Raw genomic sequence first — 23,973 nt, 5'->3', positions numbered from 1 at the left:
AAAAGGGGGCTAGCACCACGTAGTTTATAAAAAAATTAAAGAAAATACCTTAACAGGTTATAGAAACACTTCTATGGGTGTACTTTACAAACAAAAAAAAAACATTGGAATAAACATCCCAGGGCTTTCAAAGCAAGCCCCCAGATTATCATGCCAACCGCTAATTCCGTGTCAATTATACAGAGTGAAGTGTTTACTTTAGACCAGAGAGTAAATACCTAAAGGAACTGCAACATCGTAATTATACGGACTATTGAAATGGTCCCATTGTATTCCGGATTGAATAGTCATGGATGTGTAGGATGACGTAGGTGGGTTGATGAACGAATATTATCTTATTTAAGTTTCGGTGTGGGGTAACCGCCGATCAATCCGAGAAAAAAGCAGGAAAGAATGCTTCCATAAGTAATTAGTTCCAAAAGGAGGGTTCCGATATTGATAGTCGGAAAAACCGGTCTCGACTGGGGAAAACAGAACTAAATAAAAGTGGAAACAGTATATTTTACCGTAATGGCGAAATTAATCATTAGAGAACAAACTTGGCCACAAAGCAGGCTCATTAAAATGGAGGCAACTGAGTTCGGGTTACTAATAGTCATTAGTGCCAACATCACGGGCTTAGATATTAATGGAAGGAGCATATTTCTCGAAAATATGCTATACGACTTAAACGCGGAATGGCACAAGCATAGTAATGCACCCATTCTATTATGCAGTGCAAGAAACTGTTAAATGGCCGCTTTATATTTTTGTTTTATTAATCATGTTTTTCTCATATAACGTTCTGATAACCAACACTAGAGTACTAAAGGGAAATCCATATTGAGTGACATAATTTTGTCATTAAGTTGTTCAAAAATATAATAAAAACTCTATGATGACCTCTGAAACTTCCCAGTTTATATGCTTTTTTCGAGTTCTTGTCTTAAATTCATCTTTCTCTTTCATTGCTTCACATGCATGGAGCTCAAAAGTACAAGCTGCGGCAATATGCCTCTTTTTCTTACACTTATTACTTACTTTTGCACAAAAATGGCGTTAAAACTTGCTTACCCCAGTAGTCTTGTTGTCTGCTTTTCCAACTGAATGTTACATTGGCTTAACAGCAACTGGTATAGACACTTTTCTTCTCCTAATTGAATGTAATTCTGCCTCTCTTGTTTCCAATAAAGCTGCCTCTTTATTTAAAGCCATTTCCAACAGTTTTCTGTTGAAAATGGAACTTTCTTCTAGCATACGACCACCACATAGAGACGCAGTATTCTTTATTCTGATGTACCAATGGTTAACAGTCTCCGAGCCGTGTTTTAGGTTATCAAATGCAATGCCCCTACGATAAATAGAAACACGTGGTCTATATTGTTCTGACAGTAGTTCAATAAGTACTTCGTACGTCCTATCCTTAGGCTTTGCTGGGTCACACACATTTTTCAATACTTTTATATACTTCTCGCTAACCAAGGTTAACAATACAGCTACCTTCTTAGTATCATAAATTGCATTGACTAACAAATATTGTTCAATCCTTTCTTCAAAAATCTCCGAATCATCATCCTGGTTAAATATTGCTAAACTTGGAATATTGCCTGACACCACTATCACTGTTGGCATGAACTTAAACGGATAAACTTATAGTGATTCCAAAAATGCACAATTTTACGCTAATTCCATTGAAACTATATCAGAGAGCCAATTATTTACTCTCTGGTCTAGTTTCAATGAAAGAAGCTGGAAAAATGTGCATTTTTAGAACAACTATGAGATTCTAATAATGTTAGCTTAATATTGTCTTTTGTCTGTCTCTGACCGTTTTCAAGCTTCCAATGCGGTTTCCAATCAAAGGACCGCCTTATATTATATTCCGATACAAGCCAATAATATTGGTGTCGCTATTCGGGGATGTTGGTATCAAGTTTTAACAAAAACTGTAGAAATTTCGCGGTATTTTACTTACAAGGACACTACAATATTTAAAAATACAGGTAGTTTGACAACAGTATATCAAAATTAGCTGTTTAAGTGTCAAGGATCGTAAGCTTAGGCCGGGATTACTCAGCATCTTAGTCAAAGTCGAAATCTTAAATAACTTAAGTAACTATGTGTTGTTATGGACAAAAATTAAGTTTATGATTATGACTATGACTAAGAAGCTGGGTAAATCCGGCCTTATCAAATTCAATTGTGATTTTATGTTCTATTAATGGTGTCGACTTTGTATAATTTGTCTGATCATTTTGATGTTCCATTACTCTAACTGTAACATTTCTACGAGTCTGCTTTATAGAAAACTTGTCACAGATTGAACATGGAATCTTATAAATGACATTAGATAGACAACCTCCTTCGGTTTTTGCTTTTAGACAATATTATTCAAAAATCCTTTTTATGTATGGTATTTGGTTATCCTTTAGTTGTTTAGTGTCTAAAGTAACTCTTGACCACAAGATCCTAGAAAAGTAACTCCAAAAAAATAGCAAATTAATCTTCAACAAGCGGCCAAGCTGTTCATTCCAGAATATTTTACATACGTAGATCATACCCTGTATATTAATGCCAATTTTGAGAACTACATACATTACACTACACCTAGAAACTAATCCGTACCGATACCGATTGACCCTAAATCGGTCAAGACAGTAGCCTAAAGCCTCAAGTCAATAATCCGTTTGGACATTTGGGAAATTTCCCCCAAAATAATTATTAGCAAAAGATTAAGTTGTGGCAACTCGTTCAGCAGCAAATAATAGTAATAATATCCTAAATCCTGCGTCTCGGAGCACTTAGCCTGATTGCGAACGAAAATCAAATTATATGGACGATTGTGTCCGCGGTCCAACAATCTGGACCGAGACCTGAAAGATTAGCAGTTCGTTCCCTCGATCGAATATCTTATCGGATTTGATCGGATTATTTCGTGGTCTGCTTGTTCTCCTGATTTATCACGGCTTTTGTTATTGGGATAACGTGAAACATACTTGGAAATATGAAGCATGATATAATAATTACGATTGGATGTGTACGTATTATTGTTAGGTAACCTCATCATAGTCTTTTGAAAACATTACCCAATTAAGCGTTCCCATTGTGTGATAATTGTTGACTATAAGCCATACGGTCAGACGGAGATGTTATTTTTTCCAAAAATGATCTAGTGGCAATTGACGGACATGTGAATAACGTCGAAAACCCTTCACATTGAGTCAGTCGGGCTTTGAAATTATTGACAACAATGAAACGTAACATGTGAAGAACGATGATTCGACTGTTTTCGAAGCACGGCTAACTAGGCATGTGACGTTTAGGTTTTTGTTATTTAAGGGGTAATTTTTGGCTGATTAGTATAGCTTTATAATAGGGTTCCCTATATAATTTGATTCCGGTCTTTGACGGATTTTTGTGTGCGGTCCTATCAAAATAATTGGTTCAACGGACCGTGACCTAGCAAATTTCGATACAACCAGTCTAGATTAAACGCTCGTCATCGTCAGCACGCTTAACTGTTCAACATCTAATAGAGTAACTGGCAATTTCCAAATGCAAACACGTTTTAAACATTTAGAGACTTTGGCTTCCCTGGGGGGAAGCGAGAGGGAAGAGCGAGGTAAATCCCGGGTCCCGACCGTGTTCTATTCATTACCCGACAAACTGCTGTAACTGTTGTAAATTAATTTCGAAGTAATGCCCTAATGACTAGCCCGGCACCCTTCGAGAGGGGCTTTTTAAACCCCAAACAAGCCCGAGTTTACTCTCGAATTCACACCCGCAAGGATTACGTCGAAACGGTCGATATTTTCCGGTTATTTGTGTGTTTTAAAATGTGTGCGTGTGTTTTTGTTTTTTATTGTGCAAATTATACACCTCGATTAATAATATTAAATAATTTTAAAATATTTTTCTGCCTCGATTCTTGCATATACCGTTTCACTGCATACACATTTTAATAATAAAATTAGAGAATTTTGATTATGCATGGTATTTTTTGTTTATGTTATGTTATGCCATGAAACTCTTAAAAATGTAACAAGTAATATGTCTGAAAATATACAGCTTTCTCCAATGTCAGATTCCTGCTAGTATAAACTTACTCACTCTGTATATGAAATGCCCTCTCTATTCATTTTAAAGGTTTTTGGTTTTGTGATTTGAGCCAGTTATATCTTAAAATATTTAATAGGTTTTTTTTTAGTTCGTATCTTACTTTCGAGATCTAGATTATGATGGTACTTCTAAAAAAATTTCAAAACAACAAAAAATGATCAAATTTTGAAAATACTATCGAAAGATAGAGCTCAAAAAAGTAAAATAGGTACATTTAAACTGTTTTACTCTATCTTCAACCATATGCCTTGCAAATAGTGAAAATTCCAATGTTTAATAGTCAATATCTTGAAAACGACTACCGACCAAAAACTGTATAGATCGTGGTCTAGATTAAGCAACAAAATCAAGAAATAGCATCAGCTACTAGGGTTGTCAAACGATCATTTCCTTCCTACCAATTTTGACGAATCGCTATCAAGAATTAGTATAACAAATGTAAATTTTAAGTGGAAAAATCACTTAACAACTGTCAACTTAGCTGTCAGCAGTTTTTCCGGAAAAAATTCGAAAAAATTGCACACTCCTCACAGCAACATAAAGAATAGTGTTACCCTTTCTGGCTTGAAATAATCTTACCAAATATCCCTCGTGCATCTAATTTTTCCCCCGAAAATCGTTGTTGTCACTGATTTCATATAGTTGCAGCAACGCTGAAATCACGAAAATATTTTAGATGTATTCTTTATAGCCATATTACTCAATAAAATGTTGGTTTGAAATATGTATCATTTTTGGTTTCCTAGATACAGTACCTCGCATTCTTAGTTGACCATCCTGCACACAAAAGACCCAAAAGGAAATGGTGCAACAAACAAACTTGAACTGCAGAAGGGTTGAAATTTCTCCACTTTTGTGATAGTGAGAGTATTCAAAATTGTCGATATTGTCAGGAAAACTTAATTGGAAATAATCCTATACAACAGATACAGTCCAACTTGCACTAGAACTTACTTTTTTGGGATTGCCTTTAACTCTAAGAACGATGTATTGAATTATTGTGCCAAGTTCCATTAACTTAAATGATTATTCGCTTGTTCTATAAAAGAGTGACATATTCTCAAAAATAATCGTTTTGAAGAAGAAGAAGAGAAGAAGAACTTAGAAGTTCTGGCTGATGCAGAAACATTTTCTGGTTGAGTTTTGATCTGAATACAAAATGATCATTTTTGAGAATAGGTTCGGAGAACCAGGGTGAAAAAAGCAAACTGCTTACATTTTTCTCTGTAATTTTATAAAAAAACTTGTAATCAGTTAAACTATAATTACTATTCGAACACCAAACTGTACTGAGTTTAGTATGACAAAAATAAATCAGAGATGCAATAAATTGATTGGAAACCAACTCAGCGTCATTCTGACGCTGGACGTAGAATTCGGAAAAAAAGAGCGAAAAATGAGAAAAGTAATTTTGTCGCGGTGCTGCATAAGCCATTAATGTCATTTGACAGGCTTCCGCACATCCAATTGCCGTTGACACATCAATCTGGAAGCTGCCGAACAAAAAAAGTTATTTCTAACTGGCTCTTATTGAATCGGGGCCCCGTTTGACGGGCGAATGTTTTCGACATGCCCGGCGCCTCCAAATAAACTAAATACAATGAAACTGTGTGCACATTTAATAATTGGATAATTTCGCCGGGAAATGGGTTTGGATTGTGCAAGTGGAAACGTTTTGATTGATCGAATAAAGTGGTTATTACGGAAAATTATCGGAATGCCTCTATTTCCATTTTCGTCCTTCCGCTCCTGTCAGGTTCACTCTCGCATATTTTCGCCAACTAGGCTCGGACAGTGTTAATCGGACGCTTTTTTTCAACTCAATACTGGATTTTTCCGTATATAATTGAAGTCCAATTTCACAATCAAAATGAGAACAATCCGATTTTAATCGAGTTTTTTTGGTTTGCGTTGAATTAATTGATGACTATTATGTTTGTTAAACCATTTAAAAACGTATGTTCTCTGAGGACACCAGATTTTGGAAAGATTCGTTTTACCTTTTTACTTGTACTTTTTTCTTTACAACCTCTCGAAATTAACATTATCACATCTAACTATATACTACAAGTGGCAAAACTTTCTGCTTTCTGTTCCTTTCCTAAACCATGTCATGAGAAACTGACACCTGGTTTCACACTGACATCCAAGTAGAGCCAACAAGAAGAGTAGCTGTTTGCTAATAGACACTTAGCTTTTGCAACGTATATTGTTTCGCAAATATTGAATTCCACCCACCTAACAATGTTAGGAAAACTGATAGCCTTTGCTCGAGCCAATATAACAACCTATTGTATCAGTGAACCATTTCATCAGTAACCGATTCCTTTTGATACTGCGTTTGTCAAGACTGATTTTCTTCAGAGATATACTTGGAGAGAAACAGTTAATGAGTGTGTGAAAGTTCACAAAACGATTACGCAAATCTCACGGGAGTGTTTTGTTATACTGCAACAATGAAACTAATACGAGAGGAAAACCATCCCTTTGGAGTTTCGCTCGGGTTCAACTTGGCCGGCACGTGGCCTTGTCTTTTTTACCCCCCGTAGAGTGTTATAATAGGGCGGATACTTTGTTAATACCACGGGATACACTATAATGATGTGTACACAAGGGCGAGGATAAAAAAAGCAAGTGTAAAGTTTAGTTTGGAAATTGATAAAGTGGCGTAAATGCTATAGTTGCCAGTTCCTAGCTGAATAATAGAGTATATTTATGCCCAAATCATGGATCAACCCAAAAAAATCAATAAGCACATACAGTCTGATTCTTGAAGAAACTTGTGAGTTTACGCATTCGCTTTTTATTACTAATGTCAGTTGTCAGGTTCTTTGATACTTTTATTGTAAACTAAACTGTTACTTCTATTGTAAACAAAGATTACATTAAATTTCACATGTGTGTGAACTCAAAAAAACTAATAATTACAGTTACTGTACCGAAAGAAAATAAATAATAATTGTGCAAAACTATTAGGTACATTTATCAAACTTATCATTATCAGCATTATCTATATTAAAACCGATTTAACCAACCCTCTCAAAATTACAAATTTCGACCGAATTAATCATCTTTTGGCTCCCCATCTATGAGGGTATATCAATTTCATTACAGCCTAATAAATCCATTGACTAATTAAATAAATATGGATTTAACAAATTCGGTATCACACGACAAAGAGACGTTATTACAAAATCGCGCTTTAATGCGAAATTATATTCATATCGGCAAGCGCCCGCTACAAAGGGGGTCACGTGGGCAGCACGTGCCGGCCCTGGCCGCGTCGCGACGCCTAATGAGCCGTACTGGCCCCTCTGACGTCGTCCAATTACTTTGCGGCGACTTAGCGGACGTTGTTTTTTTTAATCCATTTTTGTAGTAATTGGGAGTGTAGGATTTTTGGTAGTGAAATCACTTACATGAAAAATCAAATATGTTACAGATTCAAAGATTATGATCCTTAATTTGTTTAAATTTTTTATAATTAAAGTCAACAAGGCTAAAGTGCATAATGTTTTAAGGTTAGTAAACATTAAAACTCTACGCTAACTTTCATGCTCCAATTCTAAAAAGTATAACTTTTAGTGCAAAATTTTGTAGGTTTCAACAAATTGATATTCATATTCTGATTTTAGAGTAATTGAAACCTTTGATTTACAGAAAGTAAACAACTTTGACCATAATTTACACCGTATTATTTTCTGTCTGACGTTAATATGAATTGTAATGTGTAGTGAAGCTCTGATATGTAAAATATGCTGAAAGGCGGATTTTCAGAAAAATTCTTGACATCTAAGAGCGATTTTGGGGCTAATAGACTTAAAAAAATGCCACCAGTTGAAGATCTGTTAGGTTTCCAGAAGATAAAGCGTCATTTTGGTGAACGCCAAGCAACCCTCTGACGTCAATAGTCTATGAGTCAAAACATCCACTCTCTAAAACTCCTGATTTTGAAAACGCCCAAGGTGCGTATTCTTGAAACGAGGGAAGGGAGTTATCAAGAAAAAGACCTGTAGAATGTGACAAGAATCCGTTATTGTCAGCTTCTTCTGTCACATTCTATCAACACTTCTCCTGAGATTTCCGTTCCCTGCTTTCAAGAATTAGGCCCCAGAGGTCCATAAGCTAGTAAAACTAAAGAATCTATAACAAATTCCACAAGCTAATAGAGTCCAAAACCATCCGAAAATCTTGTGATATTTCCAGATGTCTTTAGAATCACTTTGGAAATGGCAGAAAACTAAAAAATCTCTAAAAACTAACAGTGAGACAACATTAACAGCAATATACTTAAATCTGACAGCATCGCTCATTATTACCAACCTAACGAAATGTCAAATCAATTTGATTTGCATGCAAACAAACGTTTTTTGTTGGCAATTATGTTGACATGAACTTTTGTGGCTTTTCTTGTATTTTCTCGTACTCAAAAGGATACTTTTAGCCACAATTGTTTTAAATACACAAGTAATAGTATATTAAGTATCAAGAAGAGTAAGTAAGCTTTACTGATCGATGACAAAGTTTGCTGACACTATTTTTTGTGCGATTACATTAAAATCATCCTAATTATTAAATAAATTAAAAATATTTTTACAAATTTCCTTTAATCCTGTATTTTACTTCCCGTTCACTGAATGGTAACTACAGCAGGTATTTCCTCGTTGGTAGATAGGTTCCCGTTTTCAAAACAGGTGCTCTAATCCCTCAAAATTAGATAAGCTGTACAAAAATACATATTTTACAAAGAAAGGCTTTGAAGAAGTCAATTTCACTCTGATTTGCTTCATATTAGTAGAAAGAGGTCTTGCTTGATGCGTTGGTGAAGGAAAGCTTTTCCGTAAGCACTAAGACAGTTAAAATGTTGATAAAACCAGTTAATGTCAAAAAACAGTTTTACATCTGAACTCTTGTTATTGTTAGAAACAAAATGTTGGTTTGCAACGGCTCTATTTGACATATGATTGCTTAAGAGGTGCCCTAAAAGCACGCGTTTAATAGAGCAGATTGAGCAAACTGATTTCGTCCACCAGATCGTTCACAAATATCAGAGCTTCTTTCACCTCTGCTGCGATAATAATAAGTATATTAGTTGAAATTAATCAGTTTTATGTGTAATTTTATCATCTAAATAAATGTGTGCCGTTTCTACTGTGCTTTTCAGTAAAATAGTTAATTTACACTATAAAAATATCGAAAGTAAGTTTTAACCTAAGTACGAAATTGCTTACTAACCAAATTCAACAGGTTAATATTAGTGGCACTTCCATTTTATTAGCAAACGTTTACAAAACAATGTTTATTATTTGATTTTGTCACTATTTGGTTGTTTCGAAAACTCTATCTTTCACCTCTCAAAATCCAAAGATTTTACTTTTTGTAGTAAAATTGTTTAAGTATGACAAAGTGGTCATACAAATTAAACACTTTATTAACTTTTTCTTTGCTTGAAAATGTATTTAAAAGAGTTTAAGAAAGTTCCCTACTTACAATCTATATTCTTGTTTTAATATTTTTTTTGTTATTAAAAAAAGATTGCAATTTGTACTTTTTTATGTTAAAAATTCAAGCGTTTGAATTTAAAGACTTCTGGTTTTAATTATTGAGAAACCTTGGTTTTCTAATGGATGTAACTGAAAACTGACAAGTTTCATTTATTTTTTAAAATTTTCTATTTTAAACTGCACTCGTGCAATTTAGATCTACTACATATTTACGTTGCTACTGCTTCATTGTTAGGTATTGTAAGTAATTTTGTAAAGTTTTTAGTTCAAGATCACGCTTTATAGGCATGACTTTACACATACACAGTTACGCACTACTTTTGCCTTACTTTCACATGATTGTTTTATTATTTTAGTTCAAGATGCGTTTAAAATTACGCTTTTCTAGACATTACTTAATTGTTATTTGACTCACTAAATTATTTCGTAAGGAATACCTTATTCGGTCCAGCAAAATGACTAATAATCTGTGCAGTGTATAAAGGTTATCATTTTTGTATGGTTGCAAAACGAATTGATAAAAGATAAACTGGTGGAATGAGGTCATTTCAGAGAAAACTCAGAATAACAACTCATCTGTTTGTAATGTTTTACTTATAGTTGTAGCTCAAACTTTACTACAAACCCAAAAATGAAGAGAAAACACATCTTAAGCATACACGTCAACCCCAACTACCACCTCTATCTAGTAAATAACGACGCTTTACATCGAAACTTTGAAACTCCGGGTGGTTCTAAACCAATTTTCCAACGAAATTATTCAATTTTAGGCACAATGCTGGAGAAAACGCAATAATGAAATAAATGTCAATAACAGTTTTGAAGCCCCACCCAACGACCAAATCTGAACAGAATTCTCCCCCGTGGTGGATTAAAGTGGCGCGTGACTCCCCCCCTTATTTAGGAAGAGGTGTAATTTTGTACCACAATCGTATAGACGATTAGCCCTCCAGGGTTGGAATTAATTTTCGCATTTAACAAGAGCAAAATTGCTTGTTTCCAATTAAGATCAGACTTGGGGGTGTAAAAGCGGAATCGATGTTGTTAAGATTTGCTAGAAATGTTTTTTCCAGGTATGGTTTCAAAACCGGAGGGCAAAATGGCGCAAGACGGAAAAGTGTTGGGGTAGAAGCACAATAATGGCGGAATACGGACTGTACGGAGCGATGGTGAGACACAGCCTACCTCTTCCCGAAACTATTTTGAAGAGCGCAAAGGAAAACGAGTGTGTAGCACCATGGTTGCTAGGTAATCCTTAGGCAGTATGTCTATTTCTTATTAGGTTGTATAATGTGTCTGTTTTCTTCAAACATCCTGTACAACATCATCGAGTGCCCTCTGTAATATGTACGTAAACTAGACTTTGTACATTAATAAAATAAACCATTACTTATCGACAATACGATAAATGAGCGGCTCGTGAATGCCTCGAGTAATCGAACGAGAGTTTTGATCAATGACTGTCTGGGGGCGCTCCGTACGTTTTCGGAAAAAAAAAATTCAGCCATTGTTTGTAGAATTCGTAGAAGTAGAAACGCGCCGTAGCATCATCGTAGCCAAGGAAGCAAACACGTAGCTTTGTGCTAATAAAAGAGAGAGCGGCCACGCCAACGCGGATTTGTTGTTGACGTGTTGGGTTTATTAATTGGCTACGTTGCCACATGTTTGATGGAAATATTAAATGTTATTTGAAAATAGGTTCTTTGTTTTTATAGGAATTGAGTCAATAAAGCAACGATGAAATTCCTTGTTTTCCTAGGAGCAATTTGGTTAAGTGTTTGTTATTGTCAAACTCATTAGGACAAGAAAAGTAAAACTCTTGTTACCTACATAATTTATAGTTTGGGTTTCACTGTAATAGGTCAAATATGTATCCTAATTTGAGATGAAACTACCATATTTCACTATATCCGATAATACCTACACGTAGGTTTATTCTGTGATTGTTTTTGTTCCAATTTGATTTTCGAATGAATTGTAGAATCTGTATTGTCCTCTTGGGCTAGATCGTCTCAAACGACGAACAAAGTATTGAAATTCAATTGATTGATTTTAAAGAAAAATAACAGTTTTGAATTCTTAAGAAATAACGTCATCAATAGCAAATTCCAAAATCAAAAAGAGTAGAAAGTGTTCCTAGCAAAAATGATCTTTTTTAGATTCTGGTAATCTATCAAGTTCACTCAACTTATGTTAATTCATGTTAAGTGATCTTAAATGAGCAATAAATAGATTGTGAGTACCGTTAACGATCTAAATGATATTCTTTTTCAAGAAACCACTATCGTTTTAGTAAATTTTAGTTCATGTTTACAATAAAGTCAAATGAACTGTTTAATAAAAAAAAAAAAAAAGTTAAATAAAAAATATCTAAACTTCCATCTGATGCACCTTTATACCATTTGAAGTGTCAGTCATGAATATACATTGTTGAGTTGTCCATATGCCTTTATACACCACTTATTTTGCCCATTTATTAGTTTTTCTTCCAAGTCTAAACTAGCTAAACCCTACTTCTGGTTGAAAAAATTACTTTATTTCCAGATACAAAATCATATTTAACAAGTATTTTTACTACACATGATAAGAAGGCTTTAACTTCTTTGATATTTTGTTCCTAATTTTACTCTGCCGAAGCAGGCAGACTTCCTAAAAAATATATTTACATCAGTCTCAAGGGAGAAAAAGGGGCTAAAAATAAACATCCATCAGGTAAAAATAAAGGTACTTTGCACCCCTACCAGATTTGAAACAGCAAATGTGTAAGATGCCTTTGATGCTTTGAAAACACAATAATATACTAGGTGGGTATTGATTCAAAACACTTAGTATTTAGTACTGTTGTATCACTCAAACTGACAAATTTTCATAAAAAAGTAAGGTTCTAAAAATTAAACTTTAACTGTCATAAAATTTAATAATAATAATATTTGGAACGAAGTAGTAGTCCATATTCTTTCAGTGGAGTCGCAGGAGTACGAAAGGAAGAAAATGACAAACAGTCTTCTCCACAATACTTTATTATGACCTAAGATGGTGCTGCTGAGCAGACCTTACCATCTAAGGTCATAATAAAGTATTGTGGAGAAGACTGTTTGTTATTTTCTTCCTTTCATAATAATATTTCTTTGCAAATAGTTTGATATTTATAAATGCTGAACCAGTTTGCCTTAAATTGAAACAATGTTCCTTTTGTTGTATAGAAACTAATTGGTCACTCTCTATAAAGTCTCAATTAGCAATATTAGACTCCAGTGCAAGAAAATTCATAAGCCTCGCTGAAATCTTTAATGATCTACCAAAATGGTGTGATTCCAAGCTGGAAAATCCACAATTCAAATTGCTCAACAAGAAAAAAGACTTTTTTAGATTATTTAGTTTCCTAGTCAATAACAGCTATTGTAATAGTTTGACTTCAAGATAAAAATCCACATTCATATAGTTAATCTATAGGGCCAAGGTTAAGCCTTTCTCAAAAAGGTCTTTTAGGTTATTTACATTTATTTCAGTTTAACGTCTTAAAAAATTCAGGAAAACAGTTTACAACAATTGTAAAACTCCTATCAAATACTTATTTACATATCAAGGGCTGAAAGAAAGTCAAGTTAAAGGTGTAGTTCATAATACGTACAACATTTTACGCCAAAGAATTGGATGGAAAAGCTTGAACAAATTGTCCTGAAAGACGGACTGTAAAACTGATCGAAAGCCCTAGAACGTAAAGTCTTTGTTTCCGCAAAGACGTAAGACAAACATTACACAGCCATTTGTGCGTAAAGGTCAAAGTTCTTTTATATTGTTTAGTTTCTTGTTAATGCGTCTAAGATCAGTTTTAAGTTAAAAATTGAGTTTAAATCTAAAATTAGTAGTGACATTTTACAAGCTGTAAAATGTCACATTGCCTTTTAATGACAACTGACCTTAAGAATAACTGAAAAGCACTTTTAAACCATATTTGACTTTAACATTTATTGACTACGAAACTGTGTTGTTCTAAGCTGGAAAATCTACCAGATTTACGTCTTTTAACTCTCATAAAAAGTTATTACTTTAGCCTTTTAAGTTCTCATCTCAGCATTCAATTTTCTCGTTGTCATACCGTAAATGTCACCTAGTTTTCCTTAGAGTACAGGTACGTTGCTATTGATTTTCAAAGATCTAATGTACTTTTTGCAAAATATCAATATTTTCAGTATATCCAGAGTGAATACATCAACTTCCATTTCTCGGAATTCTAATAAAAAGTGAATGAGTAATATGGAATAATTTGGTTTAGTGATTCAATTTCGTCTAGCCTATTGTTACAGGGACAATGTCGAATTGAAACTTTTCCAACAACGATATGGCAACATCGCAGTCTTACCATTTTCCCCATTTGCCGTCACACTCGACAAACGAATCTAAAAACAGCGCAGCTGGTCTCACGCTTACGTTGAAATAGTTGAGTAACCATCATAAGAATGAGAATATCTGGTTCGATGCGCTACCTGCTAGCTGTACTGCTCGCTCTTCGGCCAGCAGGACGCTCCTATCTCTGGGAAATAATAATTTTGTTATTACACGGTTTTGCATCCGGTCGGTCTAAAGGCAGATCGCAATTTCCTTCCTCATTACGATAATGAATTGAACGTTTTAAAGCGCGAATTTCTGTAATAATTATAGAGGTTTAAACGCTCAGACACATTATATTAAACTAGGCAAACGACTCGGTCACTAACCTTTTATCTCTATCTTCAAGGTATGCATCGTAAATCGCTGGAAGCTGCCGAGCAACTCAAAGATTCAGAGACGGCCAGCGACCACGAGGACACCACCTCAATGCGCACCGATACCAGCGACACCAGCGCCACTTCCTCTCAGAACCACCCCAGCAATCCCAACTCCCAAAATCAAAATCCTATGCCGGATAGCAAAGAACAGCTGAGCATTAGTGGTAGTGTGGTGACATCACCGCCTGCTCAACCATTGCCTCAGAACAACTATCCAGAAGACCCGGAAGTGTTCCGGAACAATTCCATTGCATGTTTGAGAGCGAAAGCTCAAGAACACAGCGCTAAACTTTTGAACAACCACAACCTGATGGTGCACACAAGTGGTGGTCGGAGCAGTTCGGGTGGTTGTGACGCAAACCAGAATAACCTCCACCATCAAGATGGTGGTGGAGGTGAGCAGGGCATTTTTTGACAGAATGAGGGATAGGCCTTGAATGTGAAGATAAAAGCTGATTTAATCAGTCTACAATTGTTGTAAATGTGTATAAGTTTATAGAGATTAATAAAATATAAGAAGGTTTTTGGATTGTAGATCTTCACGTTTAATGGCCTATGAAAAGCAACTGTTTGGTGTTCCTTAATTGTTTCAGTTACACGACCTAGTATATTTATATAAACTGTCTTGAAAACCATCCACATAACTCTGTGTTCCTTACATTGCAGTAATAAGTCTTTCGCAAAAATGTCAGACCTTTTGGTATATGAATTGATTTTTAGAAAAAAGCTTCTGACAATATTCCACAACTTTTTCATATTTAACCATACCCAAACCCATTTAAAATGCACGGTAAAACCCTTTCTACATTGATTTCTAATCCCCAATATCAGCCAAAGCATCAGCTAGAATAAACAGGGTGTCAACGAAACATCCGGAAAAAGTGAAAATGTTATTCCTTTGTCCATTCCAAGTCGTTTCCCACATTTATTGTATCTAGATTTAAGCAGCTTTTACGTGTATTTTGCTCCCCTGTACCTTTTCGAAAGTAAGGTATTCTTCAAAAATCATCATAACATAATTTTAGAACAGATCATAGCCTTTTAAATCTTTTCTGTATCTTTACTGATCCTGTTTTAAGAAAATAATCGACCTGTGTATTTAGCAATCAAACCAAAACGCCAACTTTTGTGCAAAGGAAAACTAATTAGTGAATTTGTTGACAGTATCGGAAATTCCAAGAGATATTAACACAGGCATTAAAATGTGGTTTTTAAGTGGAATTTCAGAAGTTTTAATTGATTTTTATAAAGTAATTTTGAATATGAGGCAACTGGTTTTTCCGACAGTTTTCCGGTTAAAAATACAGTCAACATGGAAAAGAAGCACAAAGTGGGTTGTCAATTTAATATCCCTGATCTCTGCTTATAAACAAACCTTGGTTTGTCAAAAATATGATTTATTAATAATTATTGTTTAAATACAGAATGGCTCAATAGGTGTTTATTCTGTAAATTGTTTTAGTATAAAACAAATTCTTGATCCAATTAGGTATACTACTCCTACTGTGGTCAGAAGTATAGCCAGATTCAAACCTTTTGATTTCTTGTAACTATCCATATTGTTAGGACGTTTTTATAAAAATGGACAACTTTTCAATCTAATTAATACTTTTGCCTCCTATTTGGTTCATTTAAAAGTAAGAGCCGGCCTAACGGCTACGATGCAACACCAAATCAGGGTCTACTGTAAGCTTTATCAGAAAACAATGCAATATACAAAGGACGATGTAAGAAACATAGAGGAGTTAAAAGTCAAAGCATTGATGGATCAAGTAACAGGCAAAGTTATAGAAAATGCAGTGAATTTCTTTAAAGTTATATTATGTCCCATAGAGTATTTAACACACCCATTAATTACTTCTACTAAACTTGGTTCTGCTGAAAAACTTGTAGCAAGATTAACGTTTCCCAATACAATAAAAAAAGCCTTCACTTTTTTCAAAAGTCATACAAAAACCATGATATGACGTAATACTTGACATTGATTAGTGTAAAATATGTAAATGTTGATTGAATTTAAGTTCGTTCACATACGAATAACCTACAGAAAATGACATTAAAATAATAGTTGTAAATGAGTACATATTATAAATTGCTGCAAGCAATGTAAATTTCCATAAAATCACTCCTAAATTATTGGCGCTGTTTGTTTTAAGTTCGAATTTAATTATACAAAACGATTAAGCCAAGTAATTTTACATAAACTTGTTGGTTTATACTACAGGTATTTTTATGAGTTGAAAACTTAATAATTGTGATGTGATATGTCTTGTTAAGATGTGGAATTAAAAAGTTCCAACCCGTATTGTGCTCATCCAGAATCCAGAGTTATCCAGAAAGGTTTTTTGGAAACAAAATGCAGAATTAACGCAGGTTTTTTTACACCAACCAACCTAATGTCCCAAAAACCGTAATGGTTTTAACGTTGATTGCAAGAGAAATCCTGATTAAAAAAACCTCCAAAAATTGCCTAAGAGAAGCCGATCACTCTTTTAGTTCTGCCATAATTACTATGTTTTGTAATTCAAACCAGTTATGACATTTTTTTTGCCTTTTGTACTCCAGTCTACCCTAACTTTCATAACTATACAACTTTGTAGAATTAATAATTCACTAATTTGTAGAACATTTTTATGGTTTGTGTTTTTAGTTTAATTGCACCTTACTTGCTGTTAATTACACTAATTTTTCTTAATTATCTTAAAAACAGCTGTACAAATGTTATGAATTGTTTGTGTTAGAGACATTTTTCAAAGAAGTCTGTCTACCTACAGAAAAGGTATATCTAAAATAATTATCGCCTTATAACTGAAAGTATTTCTATATTTAGGACTTGAGATTAATACTATTTGATTTAGGGTTTGAACTGTTATCTATGTCACGTCATTCCATTGCTGAAGTGTTCACAGTATTTTGAGACACAAAACAATATTTTCAACTAAAAATTTTCAATAAATTTAATAATTTTTAGAACTATGGTAGAAATTTGCTATTTCCAATGTTTTTCTAAACGTTTCTATGCATGCATTGGTTATGTTTCTATGAATACGAAAATAAGCGTTCAAACCAGTCATTTACATTCATAAGTATAAAGCGAAATTTTATCGATTTAGTTATTTTTAAGTTGTTCGAGGAATTTTAAGCCAAATAAGTGTAAAAGCTCACATTGTCATCTTTTGCAACAAATCGTACATTTGTCACACTTTCTCAATACTGTTCAGTTACTTAACTTTTTGGTTATTCCAGCTAATTAATGTGCAATTAACCAAAATCACTGAAATCGTCTGCAATAGTTTTACTTGAGTGGTTTTCAACGTTTAAAGGACATTAAATCCTATCAGTACACTTTGAACGTATTCGACTTCCTCTGAAATAAAACCCAGACGTTTACCAAGGTTGAAAACCAGCATTTTAATCATGTTCTCGAGGCTGCTCAATGACAAACCTTTAATTGTTCTTTTTATCGCAGCCAAAGTCGATTATATTCGTTGAGAACCTTACTGTAAAACTTAAACATTGATACAGTTAAATTGCTGTGGTAAAGTCTATTTATTAGTCAGCTCGTCTGCCTGTATTTTTGAAGTCAAGTCGAAATGCTATTAAAAACGACTTGAAACACAGAGTATGCCAGCAGAAAAGCAGCTGGGCTGCTAAACCCTCTATTTTTAGAACGAGTTTTATACCTGAATCTGTACCGGATACTGTGTTAAAGCCCAAGAGCTAGGGTGAAATCAACGGGATGTATTGTGTTTCGTGTTTTTATCACACTGGCCTAACTAGTAAACTTTTGAGCGGTGAAACCATTTTTACATTCAAATGGAAAGTTTTTTAAACCCACTGTTCAATCAGTAAATCCAGAGTTTTATTACTAAAGTTAAAAATACTCTATTTAACTCGATGAAGAGTTTTGTTAAACCCGTTCTCTAAAATGTGCATAGATTAAACCAATTAATAGAGTAAAGATGGCCAATTATCATAAAAGCTTTCCTTACTGAAGTTCTAGTATTGAATTTAAAAAGTGCAAACTTTACTCCAATTTTCTCCTGCTTCATACAGCCTTTAAGTTTGCTTCAGAACATTAAATACTTCTTCAAACTGCTATTTTATTTATCTTTTAACAAGGTATGATAAATAGACTATTATTTTAAGAAGAACATATAATTAGTGTGGCAGTTCCAAACAATTATCAGTCCAATTTCCTTGTTTTTCTTTTTTTTAATTAAATAGTTGTTAATAGAAAGTTAACGTCTGATGCCTGCAGGTTATTATAATGAATAAGTGCTATGATGTAAACGTAGATCACACATCCGATTCATGGTGTTTACTCCATTTATGCAAATGGTCCTAATTTTAGAGGATAAAGTAATCAGACGTTATCTTAAAATTATTAATTTAAATCAGACGAGTCGTATCAATCACACATATTACAATTCATAAACTTATGCTCTAAAGAGAATGACTTGTATGTGTATTTGAGTAATCATTTTCCATGACGCCAGTTCTTTTAAAAAATCAAATATTATGTAAAATAAGAGTTTTTTTGATAATTTCTATACCAAGCTTATTTTTAAAAAAAACAAATTTAACAATATTCATTAATGCATCTCATATAAAGTGTCTGACTTTTTTAGAGAATTTCTGTTGCAAACCAAAATTTAGATTTTACTTCATTATTTACAATTTTTTGTTAATTTTCCAGTCAATGACATCCAACAATTCAATTTTTTCAAAACATAATTTAAATTGTTTAATCTGGATAATTTGAAATTGAAGTTTGAATATCATTTGTAATAGCTCTTCCTACATTATAGAATATCATTGGTGTAGGTATTTTTAGATTTAAATTCATTTTAAAAATCACAATTTTTCCCACATAGCTAGAAAAATTGGTTAATCCAGCTTACATCTTAACGTAAACCAAGCTGCAGCGTTTAAATTAGTCTGTGCGCAAGAAAAAGTCTATTAACATTCCTTTTTTAGTATAAACTACGTTTTTGTTTTTGTTGTCCTGTCAGAATTTTTGATCCGTCTCATTTCATAAATCTAATGCCATTCTTTAAAGATAGACAAAAATAACATCATTTTTACTCTGTTAGTTTCAATTAAAACTTTCTGGAAGCATTCCACATTCCATTATTAAACCTGTATACAAGCCAGCAAGTAATTTAGGCATAACTAATATAAAAACATGTTATTTAAACTGTAACCGTAAGACATCGAAAAAATCAGGAGTATTTTTGCTACCAACTAATATTACATTATCTTGTTTTGCGTTTTAGCTTATTTGATTTCAGTGCAATAATTCGTTTGTGTAATCTAATCAGTACGCTGTAGTATCTATCTCAAATTTGTATATTATCTTTAAACTGCCTACACTTGGCCGGATACTATTCGTACTGATTAGAAACATTCAGACTGTACATTTTTTACTTTATTATTATGTATAAAGCTAAACAACACTATTAGAGTGACAGGATTAGTTAAGTGTACATAAAGCTCTAAAATATTAAGAATTAAGCGCAAATATTTTCACTTTTAAAGATAATACTTTCAGCTTCAGTCAAGTAACCTAGTGCAATTAACGGAACCTTTTATTACTTATTCTGGTCTGGATGGAGTTAATGGTGCTTTGACTACTTTGTTTTTCACGCCTAATAAAATGTTTATAGTGTAAATCTGATCATAACGCAAATGTATTCTCGAACTAAGGTCACTGAATATGTTTATCAAATGGACATGACGGAAAAAGTGCAAAATAACCTTTACGTGTATAATGTGTTACGAATTTTGTAACTTTTAACTATTTAGAGCTGTAGTTTCCTGTGTTTAAATGTAGATAATTCGTACTTAAATTGTACAAAAAACTAAATACTTAAAAAAAGTATCTAAATGGTTTTAAATATTTGCAATAAATGTGTAATTCTCAAAAATGTATGTAATAAAGAATATGTACCTACCTAAAAATTCAGTATTTTTTTACATTTGCTATAAGCCCTTGGTCTTATTGATTGACTGAAATTTGTCAGAATAAAGTACAGTAATTGCTTATAAAAAATCATAATGTTAAATGTTGGTACGTCTAATCAACTGTTCCATAACCAACAAAACTTACATACTAAAGTAAAATAAAAATAAATTGAATTTGACACAAAATAAGAAATTGAAACAATGCGGAAATAGTGATGTTCCATATACCTATTACATAATAATGACTTTTCTTGAAGACATCAAGATAGAGAGAATAAAGCAATAGGACAAATCACGTCAAATAGAGCTGACAATAGTTCTAGAAAGTATCAAAATCTTCTCTTCAGAAAAAGTGTATAATAAGAAGGGAACCAGTAAAACAGAAAAAGAAGACTAGAACTGAAAAAAGACTTACTATATCTTTTCCTATATCATGGTGCTTATAGTCGACCTGATGTTAACCTTTGTCTCTTCCGCAATAAACGTCCTTTAAGTTTTCATATAAAAGCCTCGAAATCCTGTTACCCTCACTGAAGATGATCTTTGCATCTTTGCTGAGGCAGTAGCTATATAATAGGAGTTATAGGAGACATCCTTAATATATCCAGAAAGAGGTAGGTAAGTGATCAGTATACTGACAAAGAGAGATCAAACAAGCTAAAATTATTTAAGTAAATCAGACTCACATCTTCTCTAATATACATTTGAAAAGACTGATTGGTAGATGATTATTAGAGAAAGAATTAAGCAATTAAGAGTATACTACGATGAGGCATGGTACTTTTCTTTGATGTAGAAAGGCTAGACTTTCGGTGAAGTAACCTCTAAAATCAAGCATTTTATTGAAACTCTGGTGATGACTGATGATATATCAAATCTTAAACATGGTTGAGTGAAGAAGACCTCAGAAACGCACATCAAAACAAGAAGACAAAATTATAAACAGGCAGGCTAGGAAAATAGTTAAAAACCCAAGTGACAGCAAGAGGTAATCAAATTGTAGTCGTAGAACTGTAAAGACAGTAGTTACTACAGACTCAACAGGCACTTAACCTGCTAGAAGTAATTAATCTACTATGAAGAACAAAACACAAACAAATAACATAATCTAAATTTCACTTTGTATCCTACATGTTTCAAAAAAACTTTGAAATAACCTGCATAGTCTACTCTGTACATTTAAAAAAAATCCAAAACTTTCTCATTATCACAAAGTAAAAGTTGAAATAGTAAAAGGTGCGCAGAAAAATCTTTGATACTCAGTAATGAGCTTAATAATAAAAGGTGAACCGTATCCTCATGTATTATGACAAAATCTGGAATATTATTGGTTCAAATTAAGGTTGTGAGCCAGCTTACATTAATAAGTGATTAATTTGAGACTTTAATTGAGTTTTAAGAAATAAATCCAATTATAAAAATAAATAGCTAATGATAAGCGAATTTAATTAATAACGAAAAGTCTGATTTTGGCTAAAAAATTACACTTTCTTGCGCTCGACCTGCAATTTGAAATATTCACACAATAAAAGATTTTCGAAACGTGTTTGATACAACATATTTTCTGATTTTTTTAATATTTAAATTAGTGCAATATTCTTTTAGTAGGCAAAATTCAGTTCTGAACCACCTTACATAAACGGAGACTAACAATATGCCTTGTGACATGTTATAGATACTTAGGTCTCATTAATGTGAACTCTAATTATTTGATTATCTAAATTTTATTCAAAATGAAAATATAAACTTATTCAATTTATACTTTAAAGCACATGCTAAATTCAATGACAGTCCTTTGGTTTATAATAAAACAAGAAGAAAGAACAGTTCTTAATAAGCCTTAAATTTTGTACTTTTTGATATTGTAATAGGTTTTTAAAAATATTATATTTTTTTTTTGGAAAATATTCAGAAGTGAAGCTATTAATAAAGTTAGGCATTTGCGGTTTTTTACTTCTTATATTATTTGATATAGTGCCTAGGACGCTATTTAAAGCACATTCCATTTTGTTTTGATTATCTAAACCAACATAATACCTGAACTAAAAGGTTCAATAAAATCGAAAAATTAGCACAATAAAATCACATGTTTGCTTCCCACTTCTGTACAATCTTATATCGTTTAACATGACCTTAAACTGTTTATTTTAAGACAATAGAGTTGGTTACATTATTTCACTAGTTGAAAACAACTATATTGAATACAAAGCCTCAAAGAGACCCAACAGTAGTAGTAGTAGTTAATGGGTTTAACTTATTTGGTAATCAGTTGCTTTATAACCTATAATCTAAAGAACTTGTGAGGATTAGTGAGAGGGACGACTTGACCACGCCAAAAAGCAAAAAACTAAGAAAATATTGAACGATTTTCTAGGAGGGACACATCAGCTACCTGCTTCATAAATTTTAATGATTTTTGGTTTACTGGTTCCGAGAAAAGACACAAATTTTGCATAGAATTTTAAGTTACAGAACTTCTTAAGATCATAAGATTCATCTAAATTTCAGTAAGCTGATGAAAAGTTTAAAATAAGGTTTTCCCCAATTTTAAATTGTCTAGTAAAGTTCAAGTCTTGTAAATAGTCTGTAATAAGTCAAAAGAACAATCCACTAAATAAGAATGTTTTTATCAAACAAAACCATCTAAATTATTTTAGTTTGTATCAAGATTATCTAGAAATTGATCAAGAAGTTTGTCTTACAGTAGCACTCGTATGTAATTACTACTCAAAAAAACACGACTATATCCACACATTAATAACACATAGAACTGATACAATTGTAATTATTCTTCAGCCTACAGTTCAGAGCTATTTGGTTTTTAACGGACAACTTAATGAACGGTTTCCGACATTAGAAAACACGAAAAAAACCTCAATAACAAGCTCTTAAAAAACGTTTTTAACTTGTGTATTGGTTTCTATTAGTAAAAGCAATACCGTTCCGATCGTGGATGATCAACACTTCCAACAAACGTACGCTTAAAATAATTTTAATGACCTTGTACATATTTGTTAACTCACCTCATTAATATAGCAGCCACAGTTGATTGTCAGGAATTCGTCCTCTGTACTGATTTTTGCAATCTAGCACATTGAATCAATGTCTGTACTGAGGCAACAATAGAAATTGAAATCCTGAATTTAACTTTTTTAATGAGTTTGATAAAATTGATAGTACCGAAAGAGAGTCAGTATTATAAACATGCTAGAAGTTTTAATTCCCTCGTAAGCGTGTATTTAATTGAACCTGTTCAGTTGATATATTTAAAGGTTATCATAACCTTTTTGAAACAAGCTGAAGTCCATTCGATTTGCACCAGGTTTAATAATCCTGCTTTGCTTGTTTTTGCTAAGTCCATAAGCCGTTATTAAATAAATTTTCTGATTGCTTTAACAGATTACCAAGTTTGTATTCTTCATTTTAATACATAAGAAAAAATAACTTGAAAACTTGTTACATATCCATGAGCAAAATTGTCAGAAACAGTCTGATATTAAAAAAAAAACAAATAAAACAACTAAATAGTATTTGACAATTATTACAATGTCATTAACATACACTTATTGTCCTTTTTCTTTGAAATTATAACTATTTATTATTTATATTGTGCTTTGGTATCTACAACAAAAATT

General features: G+C 32.9%; 1 protein-coding gene across 1 annotated transcript in view; it reads left to right on the top strand.

The window, feature by feature from the left end:
• LOC145730595 (uncharacterized) overlaps positions 1–14,790 on the top strand; it is a 39,463-nt gene extending 24,673 nt beyond the window's left edge. The window contains exons 6-7 of the mRNA XM_081981880.1: positions 10,676–10,850; positions 14,341–14,790. Of these exons, the coding sequence (XP_081838006.1) occupies positions 10,676–10,850; positions 14,341–14,786 (621 nt within the window). The 3' untranslated portion in view covers positions 14,787–14,790. The remainder of the gene's footprint in view (positions 1–10,675; positions 10,851–14,340) is intronic.
• Positions 14,791–23,973: the final 9,183 nt, after the last annotated feature.

This window comes from Ips typographus, linkage group LG6 (assembly GCF_016097725.1).
Source record: "Ips typographus isolate SLU linkage group LG6, UJ_Ityp_2.0, whole genome shotgun sequence".
Lineage (NCBI taxonomy): Eukaryota > Metazoa > Arthropoda > Insecta > Coleoptera > Curculionidae > Ips > Ips typographus.
Note: the sequence above shows the minus strand (reverse complement) of the source record. Positions and strands in the feature narration are given on the sequence as shown.